This window comes from Aythya ferina, assembly GCF_964211825.1.
Source record: "Aythya ferina genome assembly, chromosome: 20".
Lineage (NCBI taxonomy): Eukaryota > Metazoa > Chordata > Aves > Anseriformes > Anatidae > Aythya > Aythya ferina.
In genome coordinates, this window is record NC_140318.1 from 8901296 (window position 1) to 8927000 (window position 25705).

A 25705-nucleotide genomic window follows, 5' to 3' on the forward strand; every position below is an offset into this window, starting at 1 on the left:
TCCCCGGCTGCAGTGTAGAGCACATTCTTTACATCTGGTCCTGTTCGAACTGGCCCAAGGGCTACTGCATGGACTATTTCCTGCTTGATTTGTTCAAAGGCTTGTCGTTGTTCAGGGCCCCATTCAAACTCATTCTTCTTACGAGTTACTTGGTAGAGTGGGTTTACAATCAGACTGTAATTTGGGATGTGCATTCTCCAAAACCCCACAACACCTAGGAAAGTCTGTGTTTCTTTTTTGTTAGTTGGTGGAGACATAGCTGTTATTTTGTTGATCACATCCATTGGGATTTGACGACGTCCATCTTGCCATTTTATTCCTAAAAACTGGATCTCCCGTGCAGGTCCTTTGACTTTATTTTGTTTTATGGCAAAACCGGCTTTCAGAAGGATTTGGACTATTTTCTTCCCTTTCTCGAAAACTTCCTCTGCTGTGTCACCCCACACAATAATGTCATCGATGTACTGCAGGTGTTCAGGAGCTTCCCCCTGCTCTAGTGCAGACTGGATCAGCCCATGGCAAATGGTAGGGCTGTGTTTCCACCCCTGGGGCAGCCTATTCCAAGTATATTGGACTCCCCTCCAAGTGAAGGCAAATTGTGGCCTGCACTCTGCTGCTAGAGGGATGGAGAAAAATGCATTAGCGATATCAATTGTGGCGTACCACTTGGCTGCCTTCGATTCAAGTTCATACTGAAGTTCCAGCATGTCCGGCACTGCAGCACTCAGTGGTGGCGTGACTTCGTTCAGGCCGCGATAGTCCACTGTTAGTCTCCACTCGCCATTAGACTTTCGCACTGGCCATATGGGACTATTGAAAGGTGAATGAGTCTTGCTGATCACTCCTTGGCTCTCCAATTGACGAATTAGCTTATGGATGGGAATCAGGGAGTCTCGGTTGGTGCGATATTGCCGCCGGTGCACAGTTGTGGTAGCAATTGGCACTTGCTGTTTCCAAAGTACAGAGTCCACGATGTTACTGAGTATAAATACCAAGTTAGAGTCATGACCAGATATCTTATCGTCTCATAAGCCATTGCTATAACACTTAGTACCATAATGGTCTGAAACCAGGGCCCGGAGAGGAGAAACAACACTACAGAGAGCAAATACGGAAAATAATGTACTATAATACTCAATTTGGAAAACAGGCGCAGCAGAGTTGTGATTAAAGCAATCAGCATCATGACAAGTGACTATTAAGCAGGTCTAATCCTTACACCAATTTTAGTTTAACACACTCTGATCAGATCTGCCGTTATCTCAACCTTTCGAGCCCCACGTTGGGCGCCAAAAAGACTGTCGTGGTTTAACCCGACCGGCAGCTAAACACCACGCAGCCGTTCGCTCACCCTCCCCCCTCCCTCTCTGGGACGGGGGAGAGAAATGGAAAGTGAAGCCCGTGAGTTGAGATAAAGACAGTTTAATAAGACAGGAAAAAAAAAAAAAAAAAAATAACAAAATAATAATAACAATAATAATAATGATGATACAATGGTGATAATACGAAAGTAATAATAGTATGTACAAACAAGTGATGCACAATGCAATTGCTCACCACCCGCTGACCGATGCCCAGCCTAACCCCGAGCAGTCCGGCCCCCTCCCCCCGGCTAGCCACCCCTATATATTGTTTAGCATGACGTCAGATGGTATGGAATACCCCTTTGGCTAGTTTGGGTCACCTGTCCTGGGTCTGTCCCCTCCCAGCTCTTACTGCACCCCCCAGCCTGCCCGTTGGCAGGACAGAGCAAAGGCTGAGATGTCCTTGGCTTAGTATAAGCACTGCTCTGCAACAATTAAAGCATCGGGGTGTTATCAGCACTCTTCTCATTCTAAGCCAAAACACAGCATTCCACCAGCTACTAGGAAGAAAATTAATTCTGTGCTAACTGAAACCAGGACACTCGGATAAATTTACCAATTCCAGTGACACCAAAAGTGAGTTATTACGAGCTATTGATTTCTGTGTTTAATATGGGTCTCTTCCCGCGTCTGGTTGGCTATATATAACTATTACATAATGCCACGTTGGAGTCTCCTTATGTAAACATGGGATATAAAACAACTGTGTTTAAAAAGTCATAAGGCTCAAACACAAGCCAAGAGAAGCTGGGATATTATAGGATTAAGCAGATGTCGTTCCCTTAGGGTCTGATCATGAAAATGTGAGTTCTGCATAACACTTGTGATACCTGTTGGTAGGACAATAGATGTTGCAAACCCTTGTTCTTGAGATTTCCTAGTTGATATTTGTTATCATTTTGATTAAGACAATATGCTCAAGATAGTATGAGTGTGTCATGTTACAATACAAGTCATGCCTTTACATTTCTTTAAGGGACAGCAGGCTTTTTTTTTTTTTTTTTAAGTGTGGCAGGATGGATTTATGTCTTTGAAGTTATCTGCAGGAGGTGACACTCAGGGTAGTGCAGGTTCTGCTGCATCTTTTTCTGCTCTGCAGTGCTGGCTGTGCAAACAAGGTCTGGGGCTATTGCTGCAACCACCCACCCCTTCAGCTACCTGGAGAAGGAGCACATCTGCAGGTTACTTCTAATATTTGGCCCATGACTATGCCTAGGAGCTGTTTCTCCTTGCACACAAGTTTGATTTGCCCCAAACGAGGCCCCAGAAAGATCAAACCAGGTTGTTGTTAGTCTGACATCCTGCCATAAAGTGGTTTGATCCCTACTCCAGGTGCTATAAGCACGCCTCAACCCACCCCAGGTAGGTGGCTGTTCTCATCCTGCTGAAGCCATTTTCCAGCAGCTGGCTGTGAGCAGCCAGGGGATGGATGCTGGGGGTGTTCTGCAGGAGGTGAGATCTGTAGCAGTCCCTGGGGGCTCATGCCGCACGGATCTGCCCAGGCAAAGCTGCTGCAAGGGGAAGCACCACTCTTCAGCTCCTGTTCCTTGTGGGAGGTGGAGGGGATTTATTCTTCTCGGTATTGTCCTGGGATGTGTAGAATGCACTTGAAATGTAAATCCTCTTCAGTAACACAGAGCATTGCTATGAGGCTAATCTTCTTTTAATAATGTTAAACACAGGTTTGTTATTTAATTTCCTCCAATGGTGGCTGGCCTCTGGAATGGCTCCAAAGGAAGCATTGAGTTTAATCTATAAATAATTACGTAGGCATGGCCTTAACAAGAGTATCTTATATCCAGCAGCCCTAAACAACATGGTAGTTGTTTCAGAGCAGCTCTGCTCCAGCCAGAATGTAAAATATCCAAAGACATCTCACTCACCCTTTTCACCGCTAATCCTATCTACTGTCCATCTGTGGTCCATTCAGAAGGTGACTGCGATCAAACCTCCTGTTAAGAACTGTAGCCACTTGGCTGCTATTCCTTAACATGTTTGGCTTGCTCTAATATAGGTAGATACTCTGTACCAGAGGTTCTCTTACTTCATTTAGATAAAGATCATAGAATTTAGGCAGAAAAACTGAGAGGAGGGAAAGTTTTCTACAGAGCAGACTGAAGAATCTCTCAAAGAAATTGGAAGTATCAAAGGAATTAAGTCATTTAGATTCAGTTATTTATAACTTGTTTAGGATGCAAATCTCCTATAGACTTATTAGAAATCAAAATGTTAATTGACTTGGCTAAACTCATTCCAGAAATTAGGAACATCCTCAGATCTCACAAGTCCCAACACAGTGCCATTTCCGTACACCTGGCTGTCCTCTGAATTCCTGCTCCTTTGCTCTCGATGATACAGCAGCAGCAGCAGTATATTCAGGCTGAGTTTCTTTGCTTTTCTCATCATCAGCCAGGTAATTTGTAAGAAACATAAATCAAAAAAGTCTTTAGGACTGTGAAACTGGAAGGCACCTCTTGGTCGTAGAGTTCAATATCCTGTTATTGCAGGCACCTCATCATATAATGTGTTTTTCACTTCTGTTTAATTATTGCATGTTTTCAGCAGTCCTTTTCTCCCAGCTGCATCTCTGCCAGTTGACTTCATTTTTCATTTAATTCATGAGATTTGCTCACTAACACTTAACTGATCAAAGATGTTACTGATACTGGAAGAAGACCACCTCTGATCTCTGAACTTCTGCTCTGCTTTGAAAAACAGCCAAGCTCATTGTTTAGTTTAGAAATGTCTGTTTTCTCTCTGAGATCCTGAACAAGGATAGACCTAGGGAGATTTTCCATGGCTAAGAATACTAAACTCTTGAAACAAAGTAGTTTATAATGGAATAATCATGCTAATTTAACTCAAAATAGTCACTGTACGACAGAAGGTTTAGTCTCTCAAGGGGCTGCTTTTATGCTTATCATTCAGAATTTACCATAGCTCTTTCACATTTTTATGGATGTTGGCTTCAGTGGGTTATTTTTCCTCCCTCTTTGTGGCACTGTCATGCTGATGCCTTTGAAATATGAGCCTTTGCTAAATTCTAAATTGTACACAAAGCAATTAATTAAAATTCCTTCTCAAAGAGCCTTGGCAAAGTCCTGTCTATATGCTGCTTTTCAGCCAAGGTAGAATGGGCGGAGGCTAAAAGGAATCCAAATGGTTTTATTTAAAGATGACGTACAGTAGGATCTGTGAACCAGAAACTACACAGCTTCCCAAAAGCAGAAATGTTACCTAAGAGCTGAAGCCAAAGATGAAAAATTAACTGGAGTGAGGAGTTCAGGCTTAGCTGAGTGGTGTTTAATGTAGGACCTCAGGGGCTGGATGGGGCAAAAAGTGTGTGTGAATCTTTTTTATTGCTGCTCTTTGAACCAGTCTGAGGTACAAGTCTGACTGTAATTCAAATGATCACCAGGACCTACTGCAGGGCTCATTTATGGTAGTCTAAAATCTTTTATTTATAAGAGTAAGTACATTGGCATGATGAGGCCCGCAGAACATATAATGCATGCATTCTGCACATGACAACTCTAATCTAGGAGAGCTCAGAAATCGATCAAGAATTAATTGCGAAAATCAGTTCCCATCTCAGCGTGCAAAGTGCCAGTCTGTGTGAGTGTTCTCAGCCCCAGGAACCAAGGTTCCTTGCAAACATCCAGTGCCAGCACTGGATGAAACGCAGATGGCTTCAGGATGTATCCAGAGCTCTGAGCTGTGGGAGCTTAACCACATCAAAGAGAAAATGCCAGTTTGTTCTTAAATAGTAAGAATTGAAGTCATAAAGGCAGAATAAGGAAAAAGAAAGTGTGGTTCTAGGGTCTGGTGCTGTGAGGTGCCTGTGCTTGAACTGCTGTGATGAGACTTAGCAAAACTGGACCCTTTTTCAGCTTTGAGACATGCCTATTCCTAAAACAGAGGCTTCTAGGAGCTCAGGTGTCTCAGTGTCTCTTTGTGCCTCAGTTTCCCATATTTAAAATGGAGGAATGAGGCTTTGTCTCTCCATTTTAACTGCTAAAACTTTTGGAAAAAAGGTTTTCTGCCTCCTTTCCCCCCTTCCTCCCCCTCTCTTTCCCCCCAAAACACATGTGGATGCCAAGGGACCCTCATTCTGGACTTAGGGATATTGCTGAATCATTTCTGTATCAGAAAGAGGATTTTATTACCCATATCACCCCATGTCTTTAGATTTTGTGCTTCTCTAGTTGAGCGTATTTAAAAACTTCCTTTCCAGTTGTTTCCTTTCTGCCTCTGTCTCTGTACCATTGTTCCATGGAGTGCTTTCTTCCTCTTGGTGTTGTTGGGCATCCACTGGCAGAAAGGTCTTTTTGGCTAATCCTTTCTCTCCTTTTGATTTTCAGGAATAGGTTCAGTCTGCAAATCTGGAGCTGGGTAGGAGAAAGGCATTGAAATCCATGCCTTTGTATGTTGTCATTTATAAACAGGCGGGATCACTGGGTCTGGATCCATTGTTTGCTTGGGGGCTTACCAGGTTTGGGATTTCTTTTCAGTTAAAAAATAAATAAACAAACAAAACCCAGCTCCCTACAGAAATGTAGGGATGTCATAGGAATCCCTAGAACACACACAAGACTGAATTTCTTCATGAACTGGCCAGAGATAGACGTGAAGTTGTTTGGACATGAATTAGAGGTAAATCCTCACTGTGCAACTGGGAACCTGGATGGATTACAGTTTATCACACTGCATTTCAGCTGATAGAACTTTTGGGAATAAGGGAGTTGGCTTCTTTCTTTCTTCCCTGATACTTGTGAAAACAGGTTTTCCTCTGCTTCTACAGTTGACTTAAGACTTCAAAGAAAATTTCTGAATTATGAATATTGCCCCTTGGAGTTTCACCTCCTAAAGTCTTGTTTGTATCTGTGGTCTCTGATTGTTCTTGAAACAACTGCAAATTCTCTTTGCACGTACAGAGAAAACAGTGGATTTTCTGAGTTATATTTCCAGTTTTCTGAGTCAGATTTGGCTGCCTTAAAAATCTTCTCCTTAAAATGATTACAATGTAAATAAAGGAGAAAAGCACAGCAACAATTTGGCTTTGGATGTGTCTGCTGGAAACATTTGTCACTGATATTTCAGGACTATTATGAATTTCAGCTCTAAATTGTGACATAGTATAGTTTGACCTACACTGAGACTCCCTGCTGATTCCGTTGCCCAGTTGCAATTGGGAATGGAAAGAAAATGATTTTCTGTAGTTACAAATTTATGGAAACAGCGGTGAAAGATGATGAAATCAGAACTATTCATGTTTTGGCCTGCTGTGTCAAAACTTGCAGTCTCCCTCAGTCTCTTTCTTTGTGAACATTTCAATTTACTTCAGACTTAATCCATCTGTTTGAGAAGATGCCTGGAGCCTCTAGAGTCACATGCTCTTGGCAAAGCTATATTGTTAGCAATTTTTCTTCAAAAGGTTGCATCTTTTGAAAATCTTCCTTGTAAAAATGCACACTGGCAGACTGCTTCAATTTATTAATCCTCTGCAACAGTACTGCTTTTATTCCTTGTAGAAAATGCACAAATTCCCTGTGTCTGCAATGAGGGAGTCTCCCAGGTCCCATCAAATTCCCAGCGAGACTCTTGTCTGTGTGTCAATAGATAAGGAGAAGAGCACTGTGATATCATGAGGCCAGTGAGACACAGGCACTGCTGTATACCCCAGTCTTGAAGGAACAGATGGCTAGATCACACCTTGCTGGAAATTATTGAAATATAGAATTTCTTCTGTTAAAAAATCACAGAAAGCTATTTTGACATGAGCAATTACTAAGCCCTAAAATGCACCATTCTGCTTTCTGCAGAGGGCTGTGGCTCTCCTCCAACTGAGTCTTCCCCTCTGTCAGAATCCCTCCCATTGATACTTCCATCCATGTTTAACAAGGTGTGCTTGAATACAATATATGCTGAGATCATGTGATCCCTTCCCGCTGTGATGTTGGAAGTATCTGTTTGGAGAGGATTTGTAGTCTTTTTTCTCCCTCTTTTTTCATCATGCCTTCTTTAAGTCTAATTTCCAAGCCGTGACATGTAGAGGGTGCCTGAGCAAATCTAATCAACCTTCTGCCTCCTTTAAGAAGGACAGCTGAGATATTTTTTTAACACCTCCATTTCTTCATTGCTGCAATCTGTTTTGATTAAACTCACACAGGGATCTCATTTGCATATTTATCGCTCCATGTGCTGGCAAATAATCTTACAGCTCTGCCACTCCTGAATTTGCAAGAGAGACCAAAGCGGTAAACTAGAACTGTAAACTATGCAAACATATTAATTTAATTTCTCACACCTGCTGGTTTCCAGCAAATACATCTGTGGGGAAGGAAAATATTCATATGTTACCTTTGCTGAGTGTTTCCTAGGACTCGGGAGTTCCTCAGCTTTTTCCAAGATGGATTGACCATTTCCTATTAAGAAACAAATTTTAATTAAATATAAATGTGCTGAAAAAGTTATGATGTCAATGAGGGGAAAGGAGTCATCTAAAACAAAAAATAACCTTAATATTTTCTCATTTTTGACAATCAGACAAACAGATGTTGCGCTTTGAGATCCTCAGATGAAAGGGCGTGTAGTGGAAATGAAAACTGTTTCTTTTCTTTGTGCTATTGACAGTCCATCTCACTTCCACCACATATTATTAGGGGCATTACCATGTAGTGATCATGTTTTTAAGGAGTGTTTTTCTAGGAATGGTCTTTTTTTTTCCCTCTTTGGATAACATCTAATATTTACACTTACTATTCATACAGGACATTTCCTTTTCCTAATACGTTCTGGGTCAGCTAGTACTGCATAAATGCCATGATTAGCTTCTTAATTTTTAGCCACAACACTTTAAATGACATGACTGCAAAATTCAGGCCTGCAGGAAGTCACATCTCATCCAGTAAAATTAGGACAGGTGTAAGAAGCCACAGTGCCTTTTGTTATTATTTATTTTGTGGTTGCAGGCTCTCTGGCATGGGATGATCTACAAGGAGAGAACTAAAAGATAAGATTTGCCCCAGTGAGGGTGATGGCCACAGAAAGATGCCAGTAATTAGGTGGGATGAGAGGAGCTGTTAGAATATAGTGTTCTTCATGACAAGCAGAAGATTTTGCAGAACCACATAGTCATTGCCAAGATTTTTGAAGCAGTCATGTTGTAGTCAGGATGGTAGTAAGACATTAGGGGGCACAGTTCGTAAGAAACAAGTAGGATTTCTTATTAGACTAATTGCTTGTAAAATAGAACACATTTTGGGGCAGACAAGTCACTCAGCATATCTGACAAACATGCCACAAACATCACCGAACACCTTTTATATGCATTGCAGCACGTCCAAGCTCATGATGAGAAAAGTCACCTTCATTTGCAGACTCTTGCTGCCAGACTTCTAGGTCCCTGTAAATAATCCAGCAGCTGATGTTTGCAAAGAAAAGTTTGTCTCCAAGAGGTAGTGTGTCTGCAACTTTTAAGCAAAATCTACTTGGGCCATTCTGAAAGGAAGAAGATTGGAAAATAAATGAAGGAACAGCTGAGCCTGGCAATTGCTGTCTTCCATTTTTCTCTAGAAGTGCCTTCCTGGGTGGTCCATCATGGCCTGAGCTGTTATGTAGATATGTTTGAAGGATATTAGATGGGAGGACAGCATCTTTTTTCTTCCAGCCAAAAATAAGGCTAATGTACAAATAATTGTATGAAGGTGTCTTGTTCTGTAGATCTCAGATCTAGCAGTGGAGCTCAGCTTATCGTGCTGGGCCCTTGGCAGATCAGAGGAGAAACACCTGATCCAAATTAGCTCAGACATCACATTCACTTTCAAAACACAGAGGTCACAGATCAGACACTGGAATGCTTCTTCCAGACCACCCTTCATAAACTTCAAAAGGATGTCAGCCAAGATACATTATGTCTTGAGTATTGTCTGTAGGCTGAGAGGTTTGGCTGACTCTAATGTGATGAATATCCAGTAAAACTAATAGTATTAGTGTGGCTTTCATCTGTAGTGAAGGCAACAGTGAATAGCTTTTGTCAGAAGCAGGGCTTTTATTTTCCAGTCATATACAAAAATCGCAGTTTGTATCCCCATAAAATGGTATGGAAGCTCACAGCTGTTAGCAGAAAGACTTCCATCAGCTTTCTAGGTCTGGACAAGGCCAATATTCTTGTAGGCTGGGAATTACAGAAGCCATAAATAAACTGAGACTCAAACTGAAATTCAGTGAGAATTAGGTGCATAGTTTGTTCTGTTCTTTCAAGCAGTGTGTACCTTAAACAACTACTTGAGGACTAAGCATCAATTTCAGCTCTATAACCTTGTCTCAGGGCAAAACGTATTTAGCACATGGGATTCCACTGCATGGAATTTGCAGTTTGCAAACATATAGGGGTGCTTGAAAGTTAAATCCCACTTCAGATATTGTCCTGAATATGTTTCATGAACTGCAGCCCTATTTAGGGATTGGCTTGAGTCACAAATGAGGCCTGGACCATGTCTGTCTCTGTTACTCTTTATTAGCTACCTAATCTAATCTAATTGTGATCTCCTCTGGTGCAGATAGGGGTTGCAGACATATTTGAACAAACAGGGTAAGTGTTAGAAATGGCTTCAAGCTGAATGCTTTTCCACAAGACAAAAGCCTCCACCACTGCATGTTTACTTCTGATTTATTTGCCAATAAAAAGGGGTGAAGTTCACTCCTTGTGAGCTCAACATTGTCTACACAGAGTTACTTCAGTAAAGTGTGTGATGTATGATTGTTATTTTTCACAAAAGCAGCTGGAATAATATGGGAAAAATGATCCTATATACTTTGTGGGAAGCAGAAGAGTGGAAGAAGCTTACAATTAGTGAAAGCGCAGTCACTGACCTAACTATTTAAACGAGCAGAAAGAAAAACAAATATTAAGATGACATTTAAGAGGTACACTTGTTTAGTCTGTCCATTAACTGCTTTTAGTTCTCACTGTGCATGCTAAAGGGCTGATTCTGCATGGAAGTCAACAGATGTCTTTCAGCTCCCCTGACTCATATAATTTGAAAGGAATGGGTTCAGACTGAGGAGGAAGAGGTAATATTGAAGCTATTTGAAAAGAGTGAGTTTCAGGAAGAGCTAGTAAATCCCAGCCAGGTGCTTGCAACCCTATGCAAGGTATTGAGTGAAATACTTGCTGGTGAAAGATAAGACACTGAGAAATGTTGTGTAATGAAAAGGCTTATTGGTTGCTAAAAAGACTTTTTACACCTCTACTCATAAAAAGCCTTCTGTTTCTTTGGGAGAACTGAGATGATCAAAGGATTTCTTTTCCTTCTCTTCCCTCCCCTCCAGCCCCAGTTTGGTGTATCTGTGTGCATTTTCTTTTACCCTGGTTTTCCCTCCTACCCACCTGCTTGCTCTCCTGTCCTTTGAAGTTTTCTATTGTACTCAATGGTTTGATAGATTTCCTATATTTCTGCTGATATTTCTTACACGGTGTCTCCCTTGTTGGAGCCTCATCTGGGATAATCTCTTGCATCTCATTACTTTTATGCTAAAATATTGCTAGAATGATGATGCAAAGACTGACACTAGCACCCTTAACCTGCAGTGTTCTTCAGAGAGCTCTGTTTATCTTCATGCTGTAGGCAGATCGTCAGTGTAGTAAAACCTATTATTGGGCTTCAAGCCCTAGAGTTCAGATTCCCTAGAAATTGAAACAAATTAAAGCATATGGAAAAGGGCTGCTATGGGCTTATTAGTGTTAATAGGCCTTTTGACAGTGTCTCAAGTTTTTCACATGGTCCAGCCTGCAGTATCCTTCAAGCAGTGCCCTAGCGGGTGAAGGAAATGCAGACTTCTACCATGAGTTGAACAGTAGCAGAACATGGATTTATTGTACATACCTCTATCTGCACTGTAATTTAAGAGCAAGTTCAGCAATTTTGATCAAGTGAGATCGTACACTGAGCAGCACCACAGCCATGTTCTTTAAGGGACACCAGCACACATCCAGTGCCACTGGCCTTTTGTTGGGTGGAATAGCTGCAGATCATCTCTTACACTGCTTCTTCTTGTTTTAGGAAACAAGTGTGACAGAAAAGGAAAGGAAATCCAACTTGGCTTGAACTGGCTGTCCAATTTCCCCTCCAGACTACAAAGGCCAAAGAAACATAGGATTCCATCAGCTTTGAAAAGGAACTGAACGCCACAATGGGACTCCCCATGCAGGTTTTGGCCTGTGCAATCTTAGGTTTGCTGTACCAGCATGTCAGTGGTGGACTCATCAAGCGAATTATCAGGCAGAAGCGGGAAACTGGGCTAAATGTGACCTTACCAGAGGACAGCCAGCCCCTCGTTTTTAACCATGTCTACAACATTAAGTTGCCTGTTGGCTCCCTTTGCTCTGTGGACCTGGATACAGCAAGTGGTGATGCAGACCTAAAGGCAGAAATTGAGCCTGTCAAGAATTACGAGGAGCACACGGTGAAAGATGAGAACCAGATTGTCTTCACTCACCGTATCAACATCCCCCGCCGGGCTTGTGGCTGTGCAGCTGCCCCAGATATTAAGGATCTGCTGAGCAGACTAGAGGAGCTGGAGGGGCTGGTATCCTCCCTCCGGGAGCAGTGTGCCAGTGGGGCTGGATGCTGTCCTAATTCGCAGACAGCAGAAGGTAAGGCAGACTGGGGAGCCACTCTCAGGGAAACTCTTACGCTGGCAGCAGATCTTGTTTAGAGTAGATACTCAAATCTGTTTCAAGAATGAGCAAAAGTCAACCTGTTAATTTTGAAATGTAATCAAAAGTGGGAATGTGTTTGCCAGCTTGGTTCATTCACAGTTTTGCAGTTTTGTGGATCTGGGGGTCAGGAGTCTGTCTGGGCTGCCTTGTAGTGGTGGCATTGAGCATGTATGGCACTTGGACAAGGTAACAGTCAGTGTCGAATTTAGATTAAAACTCACACAGTCTAAGCTTTTGGCTCCATGTTTTGTCCCCTTAAGCAGGCTGCCAATGTAACTGTTTTCATGTCCAAGTTTTCCTTAACAGAGACCAATAAAAATATAGCAGGATATAAGCAATAGATGAGTACTAGTGAGCACAAATGATTTGAGAGGTAAAAAGAAAGTATACTTCCTGCTGTTTTTTAAACTGAGGTAAGTCGCTGGTCATAAGATAGAGAAAACATAGGTACAGCTGTAATCTGTCTCTCTGAACTCAGATCTGGTCTCACTGTGGATGACACAGTGTGCTGCCTGGCTTTCTATGTTCTGGTGAACATAGAACACATTCTGGTGAATACGGGTGTGTGCCATAATGAAGCAGTCAGGAAAGCTGCTTAGTCAGTGGAAGAGAGATTTTGAGAAGAGCAGAGGAATCTAAGATGCTCATTTAGCTATTAGTTGGCAGCAGCTTTTCCCTGGCAGCAGTGTGAATTAAAGCATTCCTGGTAAACTAAATCTTACGAGAGAGTGGGAGCGTGTCTTTCAAAACCTTTGGTGATTCTGTAAATCAGACCTGTAGGGAACAGGGAAAATCAGACCCTTTTAGGTTGTGTGTCACACTGGCCTAACACATCCTAGAGGTAAGGGGGTAACGGGTTTCCTGACTCTTGATACAGGCCGCCTGGACACGACACCCTATTGCAGTGGACATGGCAACTACAGCACCGAGATCTGCGGCTGTGTCTGCGAGCCTGGATGGAAAGGCCCCAACTGCTCTGAACCAACCTGCCCGCACCACTGCTTCAACCGGGGAGTGTGTTTACAGGGCAAATGCATCTGCGACGAGGGCTTCACCGGCGAGGACTGCAGCCAGGCCTCCTGCCCTTCCGACTGTAACGACCAAGGCAAGTGCGTGGATGGGGTTTGCGTGTGCTTTGAGGGGTACACAGGCACAGACTGCAGTGAGGAGCTCTGCCCCCATGGGTGCAGCGTGCACGGGAGGTGCGTGGGTGGGCGGTGCGTGTGTCATGAGGGCTTCACTGGCGAGGACTGCAGCGAGCCCCTGTGCCCCAACAACTGCCACAACCGCGGGCGCTGTGTGGACAACGAGTGTGTCTGCGATGAGGGCTACACCGGTGAGGACTGCAGCGAGCTCATCTGCCCCAACGACTGCTTTGACCGTGGGCGCTGCGTCAACGGGACCTGCTTCTGTGAGGAGGGCTACACCGGAGAGGACTGTGGGGATCTGACCTGCCCCAACAACTGCAATGGCAATGGGCGCTGCGAGAACGGGCTGTGTGTCTGCCACGAGGGCTTCGTTGGGGATGACTGCAGTGAGAAGAGGTGCCCAAAGGACTGCCACAACCGTGGGCGCTGTGTGGATGGGCGCTGCGTATGCCATGAGGGGTACCTCGGCGAGGACTGCGGGGAGCTGCGGTGCCCCAACGACTGTCACAACCGCGGGCGCTGCGTCAACGGGCAGTGTGTGTGTGACGAGGGATTCATCGGGGAGGACTGTGGGGAGCTGCGTTGCCCCAATGACTGCCACAACCGCGGGCGCTGCATCAACGGGCAGTGCGAGTGCCACGAAGGATTCACGGGGGAGGACTGTGGTGAGCTGCGGTGCCCCAACGACTGCAACAACCACGGGCGCTGCATCAATGGGCAGTGTGTGTGTGACGAGGAGTACACGGGAGAGGACTGTGGTGAGCTGAGGTGCCCCAACGACTGCCACAACCGTGGGCGCTGCGTGGAGGGGCACTGCGTGTGTGACAATGGCTTCACAGGGGAGGACTGTGGTGAGCTGTCCTGCCCCAACGACTGCCACCAGCGTGGGCGCTGTGTCAACGGGCGCTGTGTGTGCCACGAGGGCTTCACTGGGGAAGACTGCCGTGAACGGTCCTGCCCCAATGACTGCAACAATGTGGGCCGCTGCATCGATGGACGGTGTGTCTGCGAGGATGGTTACATGGGAATCGACTGCTCTGATGGTAGGTTGCAATGACCCTTTCCATCTGCTTCCCCTGGGTAATCCTCTGTGTCCATCTATCAGCCTTGGAGGGTCCATGAATGTCTTCCATGTAGCTATTTCTGCTCTTCTTCATCATAGTCTGAACAGTTGAATTGATGGAGTTGCAGCACTGAGAGAAAGCACTTCACCTCCCTTACTTTTTCAGGGTTATATAGTGTAGTGGTTTCTGTTGAATTGTGGTGGTCAGCAATCTAAAAGGCTAATAATGGTAATAGTCGATTTATTGTCTCCAAATTTGCTCCTGATACAATGCCATTGGAGCTGTAGCTATCACCGGATGGGTGTTTGTCACTATTACCTTTTGGTTTCTCATGATGCTAAAAAGATGCATCTTAAAGAAACTGTACTAGCTGTGGAGAAAGAGGGAGGTGAATTCAGAAACTTCTTACTTAGATACTAAGCAGAATTAGTCGAGAGAATATGGACAGAATTTTGCCTAAAAAATAATGCTGTCAGGAATGAGGCGGTGTGGGTAAGAACTTCAGGGAATAAAGAGCTTAGGTATCAAGTACTTCTTGCAGTTTCTAGTTCACAGTCCCACACTGGACCAGTACAAAGGGAACTTGCATTTGCAATGCTATCACTATTGTGGGAGCTGAAACCAAAATGCATAGCACTGACAGTGTATGCTGTCAGACCCTAAGGGCTCAGACCCCAAGGACCTTACTTTGAAGATGGACCTTTGAGCTGGATCCCTGGTGGAGGCAAGGCATGAGCAGAAAATAAGATTGTCCTATCTGAGTATGAGACACCCATCATGATGGAATTGCCAGATGTCACAAATACTGTCATGCAAGCTTTCAGGATTATTGCAGGGGCCTTGGTTCTCACTCAAGTGACCAAATTGATTTTTCTAACTAAAATAAAATATATATGTGTGTGTGTATTATATATATACATGGAACATATATACTGTTAGATTTGACAAAGCTTAGAGTAAAATAATGGAATCAACTGGAGTGGAAACTTAGCTATAAAACCAGGTTAGTTTCCCATTACCACTGACTCTATGGAAATCGATAGAAAATGTTGGCAGCTAGATAATGACAGGTGTTACGCTATAAAGGAGGCAGGTTTTTTTTAAGAGATCCCAAGGGAGGTATTTTAGAACTAAGATCTTTGTAGAGTAATCAAAGAGTACTTTGGGGTTGGGAACATTGTAAAAGACAATGAATACGATTTGAAAGAAATTCCCATTTTTCATCTCTTCCTCCTGGAAGGCTCCCAAGCCACATTCTGTGTCCTTGTGCATGCAAATGGGGAGTAATCTATTGAAAGTATTTACAAAAATAATCATGTTTTATTTTACTGTGGAAAATCTGTGCAATTCTGTATATCCAAACCCCAGCACTTCCAACTATAAAATCGTGTGTTGCTGGCAGTTGAGTTAATCATCTGAATCCCTAACGACCCAGCTATAGTAGTCTTGTGTAGTAGCCATGAGAGGAGGATCTGGAACACAGTCAGCCATAGGTTATATGCAAGTATGAAAGTAGAAATTGGCCCATGACTTTTGGAAACATCTGTAGTCTTCATCAACTGAACATTCCTTTCTACAAGTGGCTAATTTGTGTGGCATGGCTTCCCCATTCCCTATTTGTTAGATGATTCTTATAAACTGCTTCTGGGAAAATGTGAAACTGGGTAGGTCATTATTTTCTGAGCCTTGAAAAGTTTTGTTTTGCTTTTCCCCTCCCTAGTGTCTCCTCCAACAGAGCTGACTGTAACAAATGTAACAGATAAAACTGTAAATCTGGAATGGAAGCATGAGAATCTCGTCAATGAGTACCTTGTCACCTATGTCCCTACCAGCAGTGGTGGCTTAGATCTGCAGTTCACTGTACCAGGAAACCAGACATCTGCCACCATTCATGAACTGGAGCCGGGTGTGGAATATTTTATCCGTGTCTTTGCAATCCTTAAAAACAAGAAGAGTATTCCAGTCAGTGCCAGAGTAGCAACATGTGAGTTTAATATTCTCTTTATTCACTCATTTGTCTGTTCTGCAGCAAGCATTTATTTTTGTTAGGGTTTTCTTCCTTTTGTATTTTCTATTTCCTGCTCACCTTCTGTTCTGGACAAGGACAGCCTTCATACTTTCATTTTCTATTCTTTTTCAATACCAATGTCTGTGTTAAAAGTAATGTTTGTTAGCTCTTCTGCTCTCTGAGGCCATCTCAAGACAATGAATATTGTGGGGTCTTTGTAAATTAAAACCCTCAGTTTCTTCATAAACTCTGGTAATGCTTCCTGAAAATAAATAAGTAAATATATATATATATATAAATAAATACAGAAAGTACAATAAGAGTAATGTGAAATCACTTGGATTCAAAATCTTTTGACTAAAATGGAGATTATATTGGTTTTACATCTTCCATGTGTTTTACCACAACTTGCTTTTCTATCTGCTTATCTGATAATTTGTTGTCCGTTTCCCTTTTTGTGTTGTGCCCATCACAATCATATCTCAACATGCCAGTCTCAAAAGATGCTCTTTGACTTCTGTCATTGTTCTCATTCTGAGAGACTTGGGGCAGGATTTATCTCACCTAACTTCAAATGGCCACAGGAGGTTCTTTCAAGAGGGCAAAAACAGGCATTTCGAGGGCATTTATTTTATTCTAAGGTGAAATCTAGAACAGGTCAGAGGAATGTCTGTCCAAAGGCAGAATACCTAGCTGTGAAGTGAGTTAAAACATCTCAGATACAGCTCCCTACATGGCAGATAGATATAGCTGTGAAAAACTATGGAAAGCTGTGGAAAGTTATAGCTGTGGATAGATGTAGCTGTCCCACCCCAGTGCCCTCACTTATTACTTGTTGCACATGTAATTATCCCCTTTATTTATTTATTTATTTACTTGTTTATTTATTTATTTATTTCTGTCACAGATCTGCCTGCTCCAGAAGGTCTGAAATTCAAATCTGTTAGAGAAACATCTGTCCAGGTAGAGTGGGATCCTCTGAGCATTTCATTTGATGGCTGGGAGCTGGTCTTCCGTAATATGGTAAGGAAGCAATGTTCTTTGTACAGAAGCTTTGGTTCTTGTCCAAGTGAAAGATCCTGAATTTTTTGTTTTTATAATAAATGCTTGTTTCATGTATTACAGAAAAAGGACGATAATGGAGATATAACCAGCAGCTTGAAAAGGCCAGAGACATCATATATGCAGCCAGGCTTGGCACCAGGGCAACAATATAATGTATCCCTTCATATAGTGAAAAACAATACCAGGGGACCAGGACTATCCAAAGTGATAACCACAAGTAAGCATAACCTGTATTGGTATAGTGCAACCAATTAAACAGTTGCTTTTTGATGTAGTCTTGGTAGTGTTAAAATTTTTTTGGAAAGCTAAGCTTTATATAGGGAAAAGAAAAAAAAAGGGGGTGGGAAGCATTGGAGCTGTTAAGGAAGACATGAAGATAAATTAATTCCTTCCTAAATTACCTTTTTGAAGAGGAAAGTAAATTTAATTTTATTTAGAAGGTAGCTAGCAGTTATCTATTTTTATCCTTTTTTAAAAGGTGCATCAATAGTAACTAGAACTTCTTTCTTCCTGGTCGTATTGGTGTAAAGAAATTACTTAGGGGAGAGCTTCCATTATGCAGGACTCTTAGGGTTTCTGTTTGTCTTTGTTTTGGCAACTTCAGATGTTAATGAATTTTTATGAATTTGTTTCTTACGAATTGGCTCCATCTGGCACTTTCTTCTACAGCTGTAAAAAGTAAAGGATGAAAAATATGAAGATAAGCTTCAGTTTGTAGGAGCCATTCATTTTAATTTTGTTCTGAAGCAATTAAAAGCCTAAGTGCTATAGTTTTCTGGTAAGCTTTATTGAAAATAAAAAAAAAAAAAGACATTTTCTTCTTTTGTTACAGAGCTTGATGCCCCTAGCCAAATTGAGGCAAAAGATGTCACAGACACCACAGCTCTGATCACATGGTCCAAACCCTTGGCTGAAATTGAAGGCATAGAGCTCACCTATGGCCCCAAGGATGTTCCAGGGGACAGAACTACCATTGACCTTTCTGAGGATGAAAACCAATATTCTATTGGAAACCTGAGACCACACACAGAATATGAAGTGACGCTTATTTCTCGGCGAGGGGACATGGAAAGTGACCCCATGAAAGAAGTCTTTGTCACAGGTAGGAAGCTTGGGTACCAATCCAGATTTCTGGGAGTTTAATGTAATCACCATCAATCTTCCTGTGCTGTTTGCATTGTCTTGCTTGAGTTAATAGTTACAAGATCAACACAGAAACAATGGTATTATAGAGGTACATGAAAATGGAGGGTTTTCTGTGTCTTGTATACTTTACTGGCTCATCAAAATATTTAGGCCCCTCCAGTCTCTAAATGTGTTTTGAAAATGGGAATTATATTATTAAGTCACTTAGAAGCTTTTGCTTATCATACCATAAATCTTTACTCCATAAAACAAATTCCTCCGGATTACTTCTCTGTTTGCTGAGCTAAATATCTTCCATGGTTCTTATTCCATCAAAGACCTTATTTCTGTTTGTCTAAACCCATAGCAGATTAGCAGAGAACATTGCTCTTTTTCCTTCTCCAGGTCTGCAAATGTTTTCTCTCATGTATTTTTTTTAAGTTTTCTTTGCTCCTTTGTTATCCTGTGAATGCTTTATGAAAATGTGGGTCCTTCAGCATATTGTCAATGTTTGGATATATTAAGGGACCTGAGTAGATGGTACATGGCGAATTACCTCCCATTTCATCCCAAAATGTGGCAGTTTATTCAGAGCACGATTTGAGCCTACCATAGGTATAAACAGGGAAAGCCTATTGCATTTCTATAAAATATTCACCTTGCATTTTGAGATTTAAAGTTCCCTTCAGCCATGTGCCCAAGATATTAACTGAACAGACATTCTAGAGTTGGTCTTTTACTTTTTCTTAGCAACTTTTTTTCATTTGGAAAGCTAAGGTATTTGTAAAGTATTATTTCATCCAAATATGTTTTCCCACAACTATGTATTTTGTAATAAAAATTAATTACTGAAGTTGAAATGGTTTTCTTTTGCTTGTTTCAGGAGATAAATGGTGAATTTCTTCCACTGATTTGTTTCCCAAAGCTAGCAAACTCTACACTTCATGCTAAAAGACATCTAATTAATGTAGTTGAGAATATAGTGGCATCATATAAGAGGAAATCTGTCAGCTTCATGAATCATATTGAGTTTCTAAAAATGGCTGTCATAAGAGTGTGTTGTCATAAGAGCATTACTCCATTTATTTATGTGTTTATTTATTTATGTATTTATTACAGACTTGGATGCTCCACGAAACCTGAAGCGAGTTTCACAGACAGACAATAGCATTACTTTGGAGTGGAAGAATAGCCATGCAAACATTGATAATTACCGAATTAAGTTTGCTCCCATTTCTGGTGGAGACCATGCTGAGATCACAGTGCCAAAGGGCAGCCAAGCAACAACCAGAGCTACACTCACAGGTAAGGGAATTGGGAGATTGTTATTAATGTCATGCTGCTGCCATCACCCTTGAGCACAGGACCAAAAAACCTTTTGGTAACTATACATAAGAGCTACAAGCAGAGGTTACACATTTTGAGTAGAAATGATTAAATTAAAGTCCATGTGATGTGTATTTATGTACTTCAGATGGATAACTAGCCAACAGCAGACGTGTAGCCATTTTGCTTCCATGTGCGTCTCTGAACCCCACTAGTCACTCGCCTGGGTTCTAGGTTGCTACATATCTTCGCAGAGATGGCTTGACATCTTTAAGTTCAAGAGGCTTTTGTATGTGCTAGGAATGGTATTTACTGATGCCAGCCTGCAGGTTTTCCGAGTGTGTGCAAGTTGCCACACTGGCCTACAATGGTAGATTTCTTCATTTAATGTGGATCTTTTTCTCGGGGCAGGAGTACCTACACTGCAATCTCTTGAAAGTAGAAGTTATCTCTGACTATGCATTTGCACAATGATCAGCATGTAATCTCAGCCAGCCATAGTCTGTATCCTCTGGCAAGTCTGTGGAAAAGGATTTATTCACTTCAGGTCAGCTGGAGGGCAACTGAAACCTCAACTCTTTGCATATGCACAAAAGCATGTATCTAATCTTGCATATATTCAGACTCGTTTATTTAAACAGATGCCAATAAGCAAATTCCATGGACAGGGACTCATGCTTCTATCCCTTATCTCTTAGGTTTGAGGCCTGGAACTGAATATGGCATTGGAGTGACAGCAGTGAAACAGGACAGGGAAAGTGCTCCTGCTACCATTAATGCTGGCACTGGTGAGTAGCTTGATCCTCTCTTGTACTCTGCAGGAAGCAGCAGATAGCTGGAGCCACTCTGGTGCTTCTTCCCTTTTTAAGTAATGCTGTAAGAAATATTTTAGAAAATTCTTGATTTCTTTTTGGTACAAATGGGACATTTCCCTACAAATGAAAGAAAAAGTATTTTCCCAGAGATCTTGATCTTTGACTCTGGCTTTCTTTTCCTGTACCAGGATCTCTTAACACTCTTGGTTATTCACCATAGTAATAATTGATTGCTTTATAATAATTGTTCTCTAGCTGTGAGGGTTTCTGGCAGGAATGGTGGTTATGGCTGAAACGTCATCTGGACAAAGAGTATAGCCTCAGGGGTTTCAACAGTCCTGACTATCCTTCAAATACAGCACTTTTCTTACAACACTCCCTTTTTTTTTCTCCCTGGGTGAATGCTGTAGGGGATTAAATTCTTTCTCTTCTTCATGTAGTGATTGCTGAAGTGAATTTAAGTGGTGGAAATTTAGATTTAGTGTGGTGTGTCTGTAAAACAGAACTTCATCTTCCTCCACCTCAAGCAGCAGGGCTTCAAAAGCTCAGATGGCAGATCTGACTCTGAGCTGTCACTAGGCACCCAGTACAGTTGCTGCTGTGTCTACAGATGCCTGAAAAACTGTCCCAGAGCAGTACCAAGACAGCTTAACTTTGCTTTTTTGACCCATAGATCTTGATAACCCCAAGGACTTGGAAGTCGGTGACCGCACAGAAACCACCCTGTCACTTCGCTGGAGAAGACCAGTGGCCAAGTTTGATCGTTACCGCCTCACTTACGTCAGTCCTTCTGGAAGGAAGAATGAAGTGGAGATCCCTGTGGATAGCACCTCTTTTATCCTTCGAGGGTTAGAGGCAGGGACAGAATACACCATCAGTCTGGTGGCAGAGAAGGGCAGACACAAAAGCAAACCCACAACTGTCAAGGGATCAACTGGTGAGTAAAAGCTTTTGATGAGTGCCGTGTGCAAGGTCATTGACTAGCCCAAGTAAAACTTCACCTGATTTTGTAAGCCGTCTCTGGGGAACTGCATGAAAACATCCACTGCCTGCAGAGCAGACTTAGCTCTCTCTAGCATGACAGGTTCACTGAGGGATAGCTGTGTATTTGCCTTACTACTGTGTTTAGCTCCATATTCTCAAGGATTTCTTGCTTTCCTTTTGAGAAGACTCACAAAGAACAAAGCTATTTGTCCTGGAGAAAATACAGACCTTGTCCTTTGTTTTAAATGAGGCTGTGCTTTTGTACATTGTGTCTTATAACTTGTTTTATTTTCTACAGCCAAAAACCAAGAGGAAGAGCAACCAGAATGTGTTTAACATTGCTTGTTCTTGCCTAATGAATTCTCTTCACAGCATGCCTCCACCCATCATGCTTCAGCAGGGTCAGCAGGGCTCTGTTGTTGCCCTTTTTCACTTTTCTCATCCAAAAGCAGAAACAAGCTATTGTCACAAATCTGGTCACAGTCACTGTTTTCATTGGATACCATGACTGTTTTACTTGTCTGCAAAGAAAGGGTCCATTTCTGCCATCTCCATTTGTACAAACAACTCTATTTAACTAGAATCAACGCACCACTTCTTGAATAAGGTTTTATTGTTTTTGAAACTTTTTGACCCAAAGTTGGTTGCATACAGATCATATCTCAGTATAGAATACAAATGAGTCCTGAATCTTTAAGTGCCTTCAGCCTAAATCTTCTGAGGCATAGCCTCAATTGCTATAAGGCAGCAGAGGCAGTAAAATCAGAATCAGTTGGGCTAGAATTAGTCTCCTTAGCACATAGGCTTTTAGCCTTTTCTCCACAAAAGACCACCTATGAGGTAACCACGTGCCAGAAGTTGTGGATTTTACAAACTAATAACTGTATACAACTGACCCGAGGGGAAAAAAAACAAACAAACAAACACACACACAACAACAACAACAAAAACCAACAGTGCCATATTCCCTAGCAGTGTTCATGCCAGCAGCACCTATGAATTTACAGAGTCAGTAATCCAGTACAGGAGAGAGTTATAAGATATGGTGTAAACTACAGAAAAGATTTAGTCCTGAATTACTTATTTGATGCATAAGTCTGGTTTGTGTCCCATGTAGGGAAAAATTAGGAAGTCTTGGAGCACATCCATGCAAAAAGAAGCTGAAGGTTATGTGTCTTGAGTGAGTAGGCTTCAATTTTTCCAAAGTTATCTGTTTCCCCATCAGTCTGAAGACTGAACAGTCTCAAAAGAAGTACGTGTAGAGGGTGAAAAGGCAGAAACAACATGCTGTGGAATTTCACAGTTTGGTCTTTCCAGCACCAGCTTCCAAAGTCCCAAAAGATGCCTTCTTTTTTCTTTGGATTATTATTTTTCTTGTAACAAGTTTGTCTGACCAGCGCATTTGTTTTATGTCTTTACTCAGATCAGCCAGTAAACAACGAGTTCTCTGCAGTGTGCTGTGTAGAAGCAACAGCAGTAGTTGACATAACCTGCCTCAGTGACCTTCCTCCTGTATAGGAATGGGCAAATCCAAACACAAGAGCATGGGGAGGCAGAAGTGCTCTGTAAGCCTGGGGGTTATAAGACAAGAGATCACTTCTTTGGTTTACTTTTTCCTCCAGCCTCTAGCCAGGCCTCCTCTTCCGTGTTCCCAGTACTTGGGGGGTCCTCTAGTCCTCAGGCTAAGCAAAACAAACTTGTTATTTTGCCCTCTCTTGCAGAGCTCTGGGGGAACTCAGGTCCATTGCACTGCTGAGGAGAGTGCTTTGGAGAAACCATGCAGAGAGAGCAATGATTGATGTGGAAAGTGCCAGTAGCACAGCTAAGCCTGGACTAGCTCTTCTTGGTGGGTGGAGGAGACAGTCCTGCTGTTCAGAGGGGCATGTGCTGTCCTCACTGAGCATGGGAGTCAGGGACTGTGGGAGGCTTGAGAACATTTTCTTTCAGTTCCCTTTGCTTCTTCAGATTTCCAGTTTTTCATCTTATAGTCTCCCCAGCCTCTTGATAGTTTGGTTAGGTTTCTCTGCCTGCAGGTATCCAGAAGCTTCAGTGCTTTCGTTTCCTGCAGATTATTTTTGTTTCTTTGCACAGTGAATCATCTGTCACTGAGAGTAAGGTTTATTTCAGCCCCAGAACTGAAGATGTTCTGTTGGTGCTCTCTCCTCTCTCACATTCTCCTGGTTATCTTTCCACAGTTTAGCGCACACAGGTGGCCAAAACCTTGAGAGCTCACAGACCTTTAGCAAAGCACATCATGAAATCTTTCACACCGCAGGATGGCAGCCCTATGTTGCTTCTGTTTCTTTATATGGATGAAGTGTTGCTCAATAGAAAGCTTTTTTATACTGATGTCCATGATTCTGCATTCAAGGGATGCTAAAAATTATAAAGTGACCAGTTAGCTAAATGTTATTTTATTCTACTGAAATGGAAAGACTGAATATTTCACACTGTCATTTGCTTGTTTGTTTCTTTGTAGCTTCACGTAGTCTAACCCTAATGCAGGCAATGACTCCTGACCCAGAGGAGCTTTCTGGCTCTGGGAGCTTTGTTGCCCCAGAGATCTCAGGGATGGAGAACAATGCACTGAGGGACCTTGTGGTCTCAGGGGTTACAGACCACAGCCTTAGTGTCTCATGGTATGTGAACACAGGAGCCTACACTAGTTTTGTGGTGGAGTACAAGGAAGTGTCATTGGCAGCTGGGTCCCCTGCAGAAACCTTCCTTCCTAGAGATTCCCTAGGTGCTGTGATTGAAGGCCTCCAAGCTAACACTTCCTATAAAATCAAGGTGTATGGATTGGCTGGAGAACAGCGCTCCCCTCCTCTGGAAGCTGTGGCTACAACAGGTACCTCCTTTCTGTTACTAACTAAGGTACCACAAAGCAGGGTCTCTCTTGTTAAAGGTCCTTCCCAGCATTGTGCTCAGGTTTTGGTTTAGAACTACTTCAGAAGTCACAGAAAATGAGCCATTTTACTAGTTGGAGGGACCTTCCTGGCAGCATGTCTGGAGAATGTTGTGCAAGATTGACAACTAATCTGCAGAGCGAGCACGTAACCCAGCTCTGAGAAAGCTGAGCACTCAGACTGCAGCTTTGTTCCTTCTTGTTCTGGTTCTGGAGCCCTGCCTGCGTAGCACAATGTGGGTCCTGGAGGAGGAGGGATGGCAATACATCAGGCATGAGAAGGCTGTGGAAATAAATGAGTGAACATAAGAGAAACCAAGTGCCAACCTCACATTCCTCTGCTGAAGGACCCAGATTGTGCAGCAACTGCTGATGAATCATGGATAAGATACTGTCTTGCCTCTGGAAATGAGTTGCACATAGGAGCATGGCTTGCAGAAGCAAGTTTTCCATTCTGTTGAATGTTTTTAAGAAAATTTATGTTTTTTACCAAAGACCCTTGTCTGTGTCATGCGTCAGTTGCTCTTCCTCTCCTGGCTTCTACTAGTCTCAGATTGCACCACCCTTCTTTATACAAACTCAAAGGAACATTAGGACGAGTGATTAGGTGACCTAGTTCAATGGGAAACTGCAGTGCCAACTGCTGGGAAAATGGATTGACCACTAAAGGTTGTCCGTTTCTTCACCTGTTTCCTCTGCTGAGAGTACCTGGGATCTCAGACTTCAATATGAAGATTTTTAGCTCTAGTTTCTGTATTATTTCTGGCCTGTGATATTATTGAAATGCTTTATTATTGGAACTCAAGGGTGCAAAGGCACTGTAAGACCACTTAATCAGCTGGTTGAGAGAGGGGAAAGCCATTTAGCCAAAGGGTTTTTAAAAGAACACAAATATCTTGGTAGGCTGTGGTTCTGCAACCCTCTTTCAGGAAACTGCAGCCATATCCTACAGTGAGGTCGATGTGATGAGAACTTCTGCAGAGAAACTGGCTGATAGCCCTTCTTGGAAAATAATGTAAAATCCAAGAGACGGAAGCAAGAAATAATACAGAATACTCTTTGCTCCATCCTGAGTAACCGGGGAAATGTCCTGGCAGGACATTAACATTCTTCTCAGTAAAAACTCCAGTGAAGCATTACAGTGGAATTCCTCAAAAGGCCAGCAGCAGCAGTGTGGA

The 25705-nt window shown here is 42.5% G+C and overlaps 1 protein-coding gene across 4 annotated transcripts in view; it reads left to right on the plus strand.

The window, feature by feature from the left end:
• The window catches only part of TNC (tenascin C), a 77494-nt gene that overhangs the window by 17574 nt on the left and 34215 nt on the right, over nt 1-25705 (plus strand). For all 4 annotated transcript variants that reach the window (XM_084493657.1, XM_084493658.1, XM_084493659.1 and 1 more), the window contains exons 2-10: nt 11429-12021; nt 12965-14278; nt 16020-16283; nt 17215-17330; nt 17433-17589; nt 18205-18474; nt 19617-19802; nt 20522-20611; nt 21312-21575. In XM_084493657.1, the coding sequence (XP_084349783.1) occupies nt 11559-12021; nt 12965-14278; nt 16020-16283; nt 17215-17330; nt 17433-17589; nt 18205-18474; nt 19617-19802; nt 20522-20611; nt 21312-21575 (3124 nt within the window). In that variant the 5' untranslated portion in view covers nt 11429-11558. The remainder of the gene's footprint in view (nt 1-11428; nt 12022-12964; nt 14279-16019; nt 16284-17214; nt 17331-17432; nt 17590-18204; nt 18475-19616; nt 19803-20521; nt 20612-21311; nt 21576-25705) is intronic.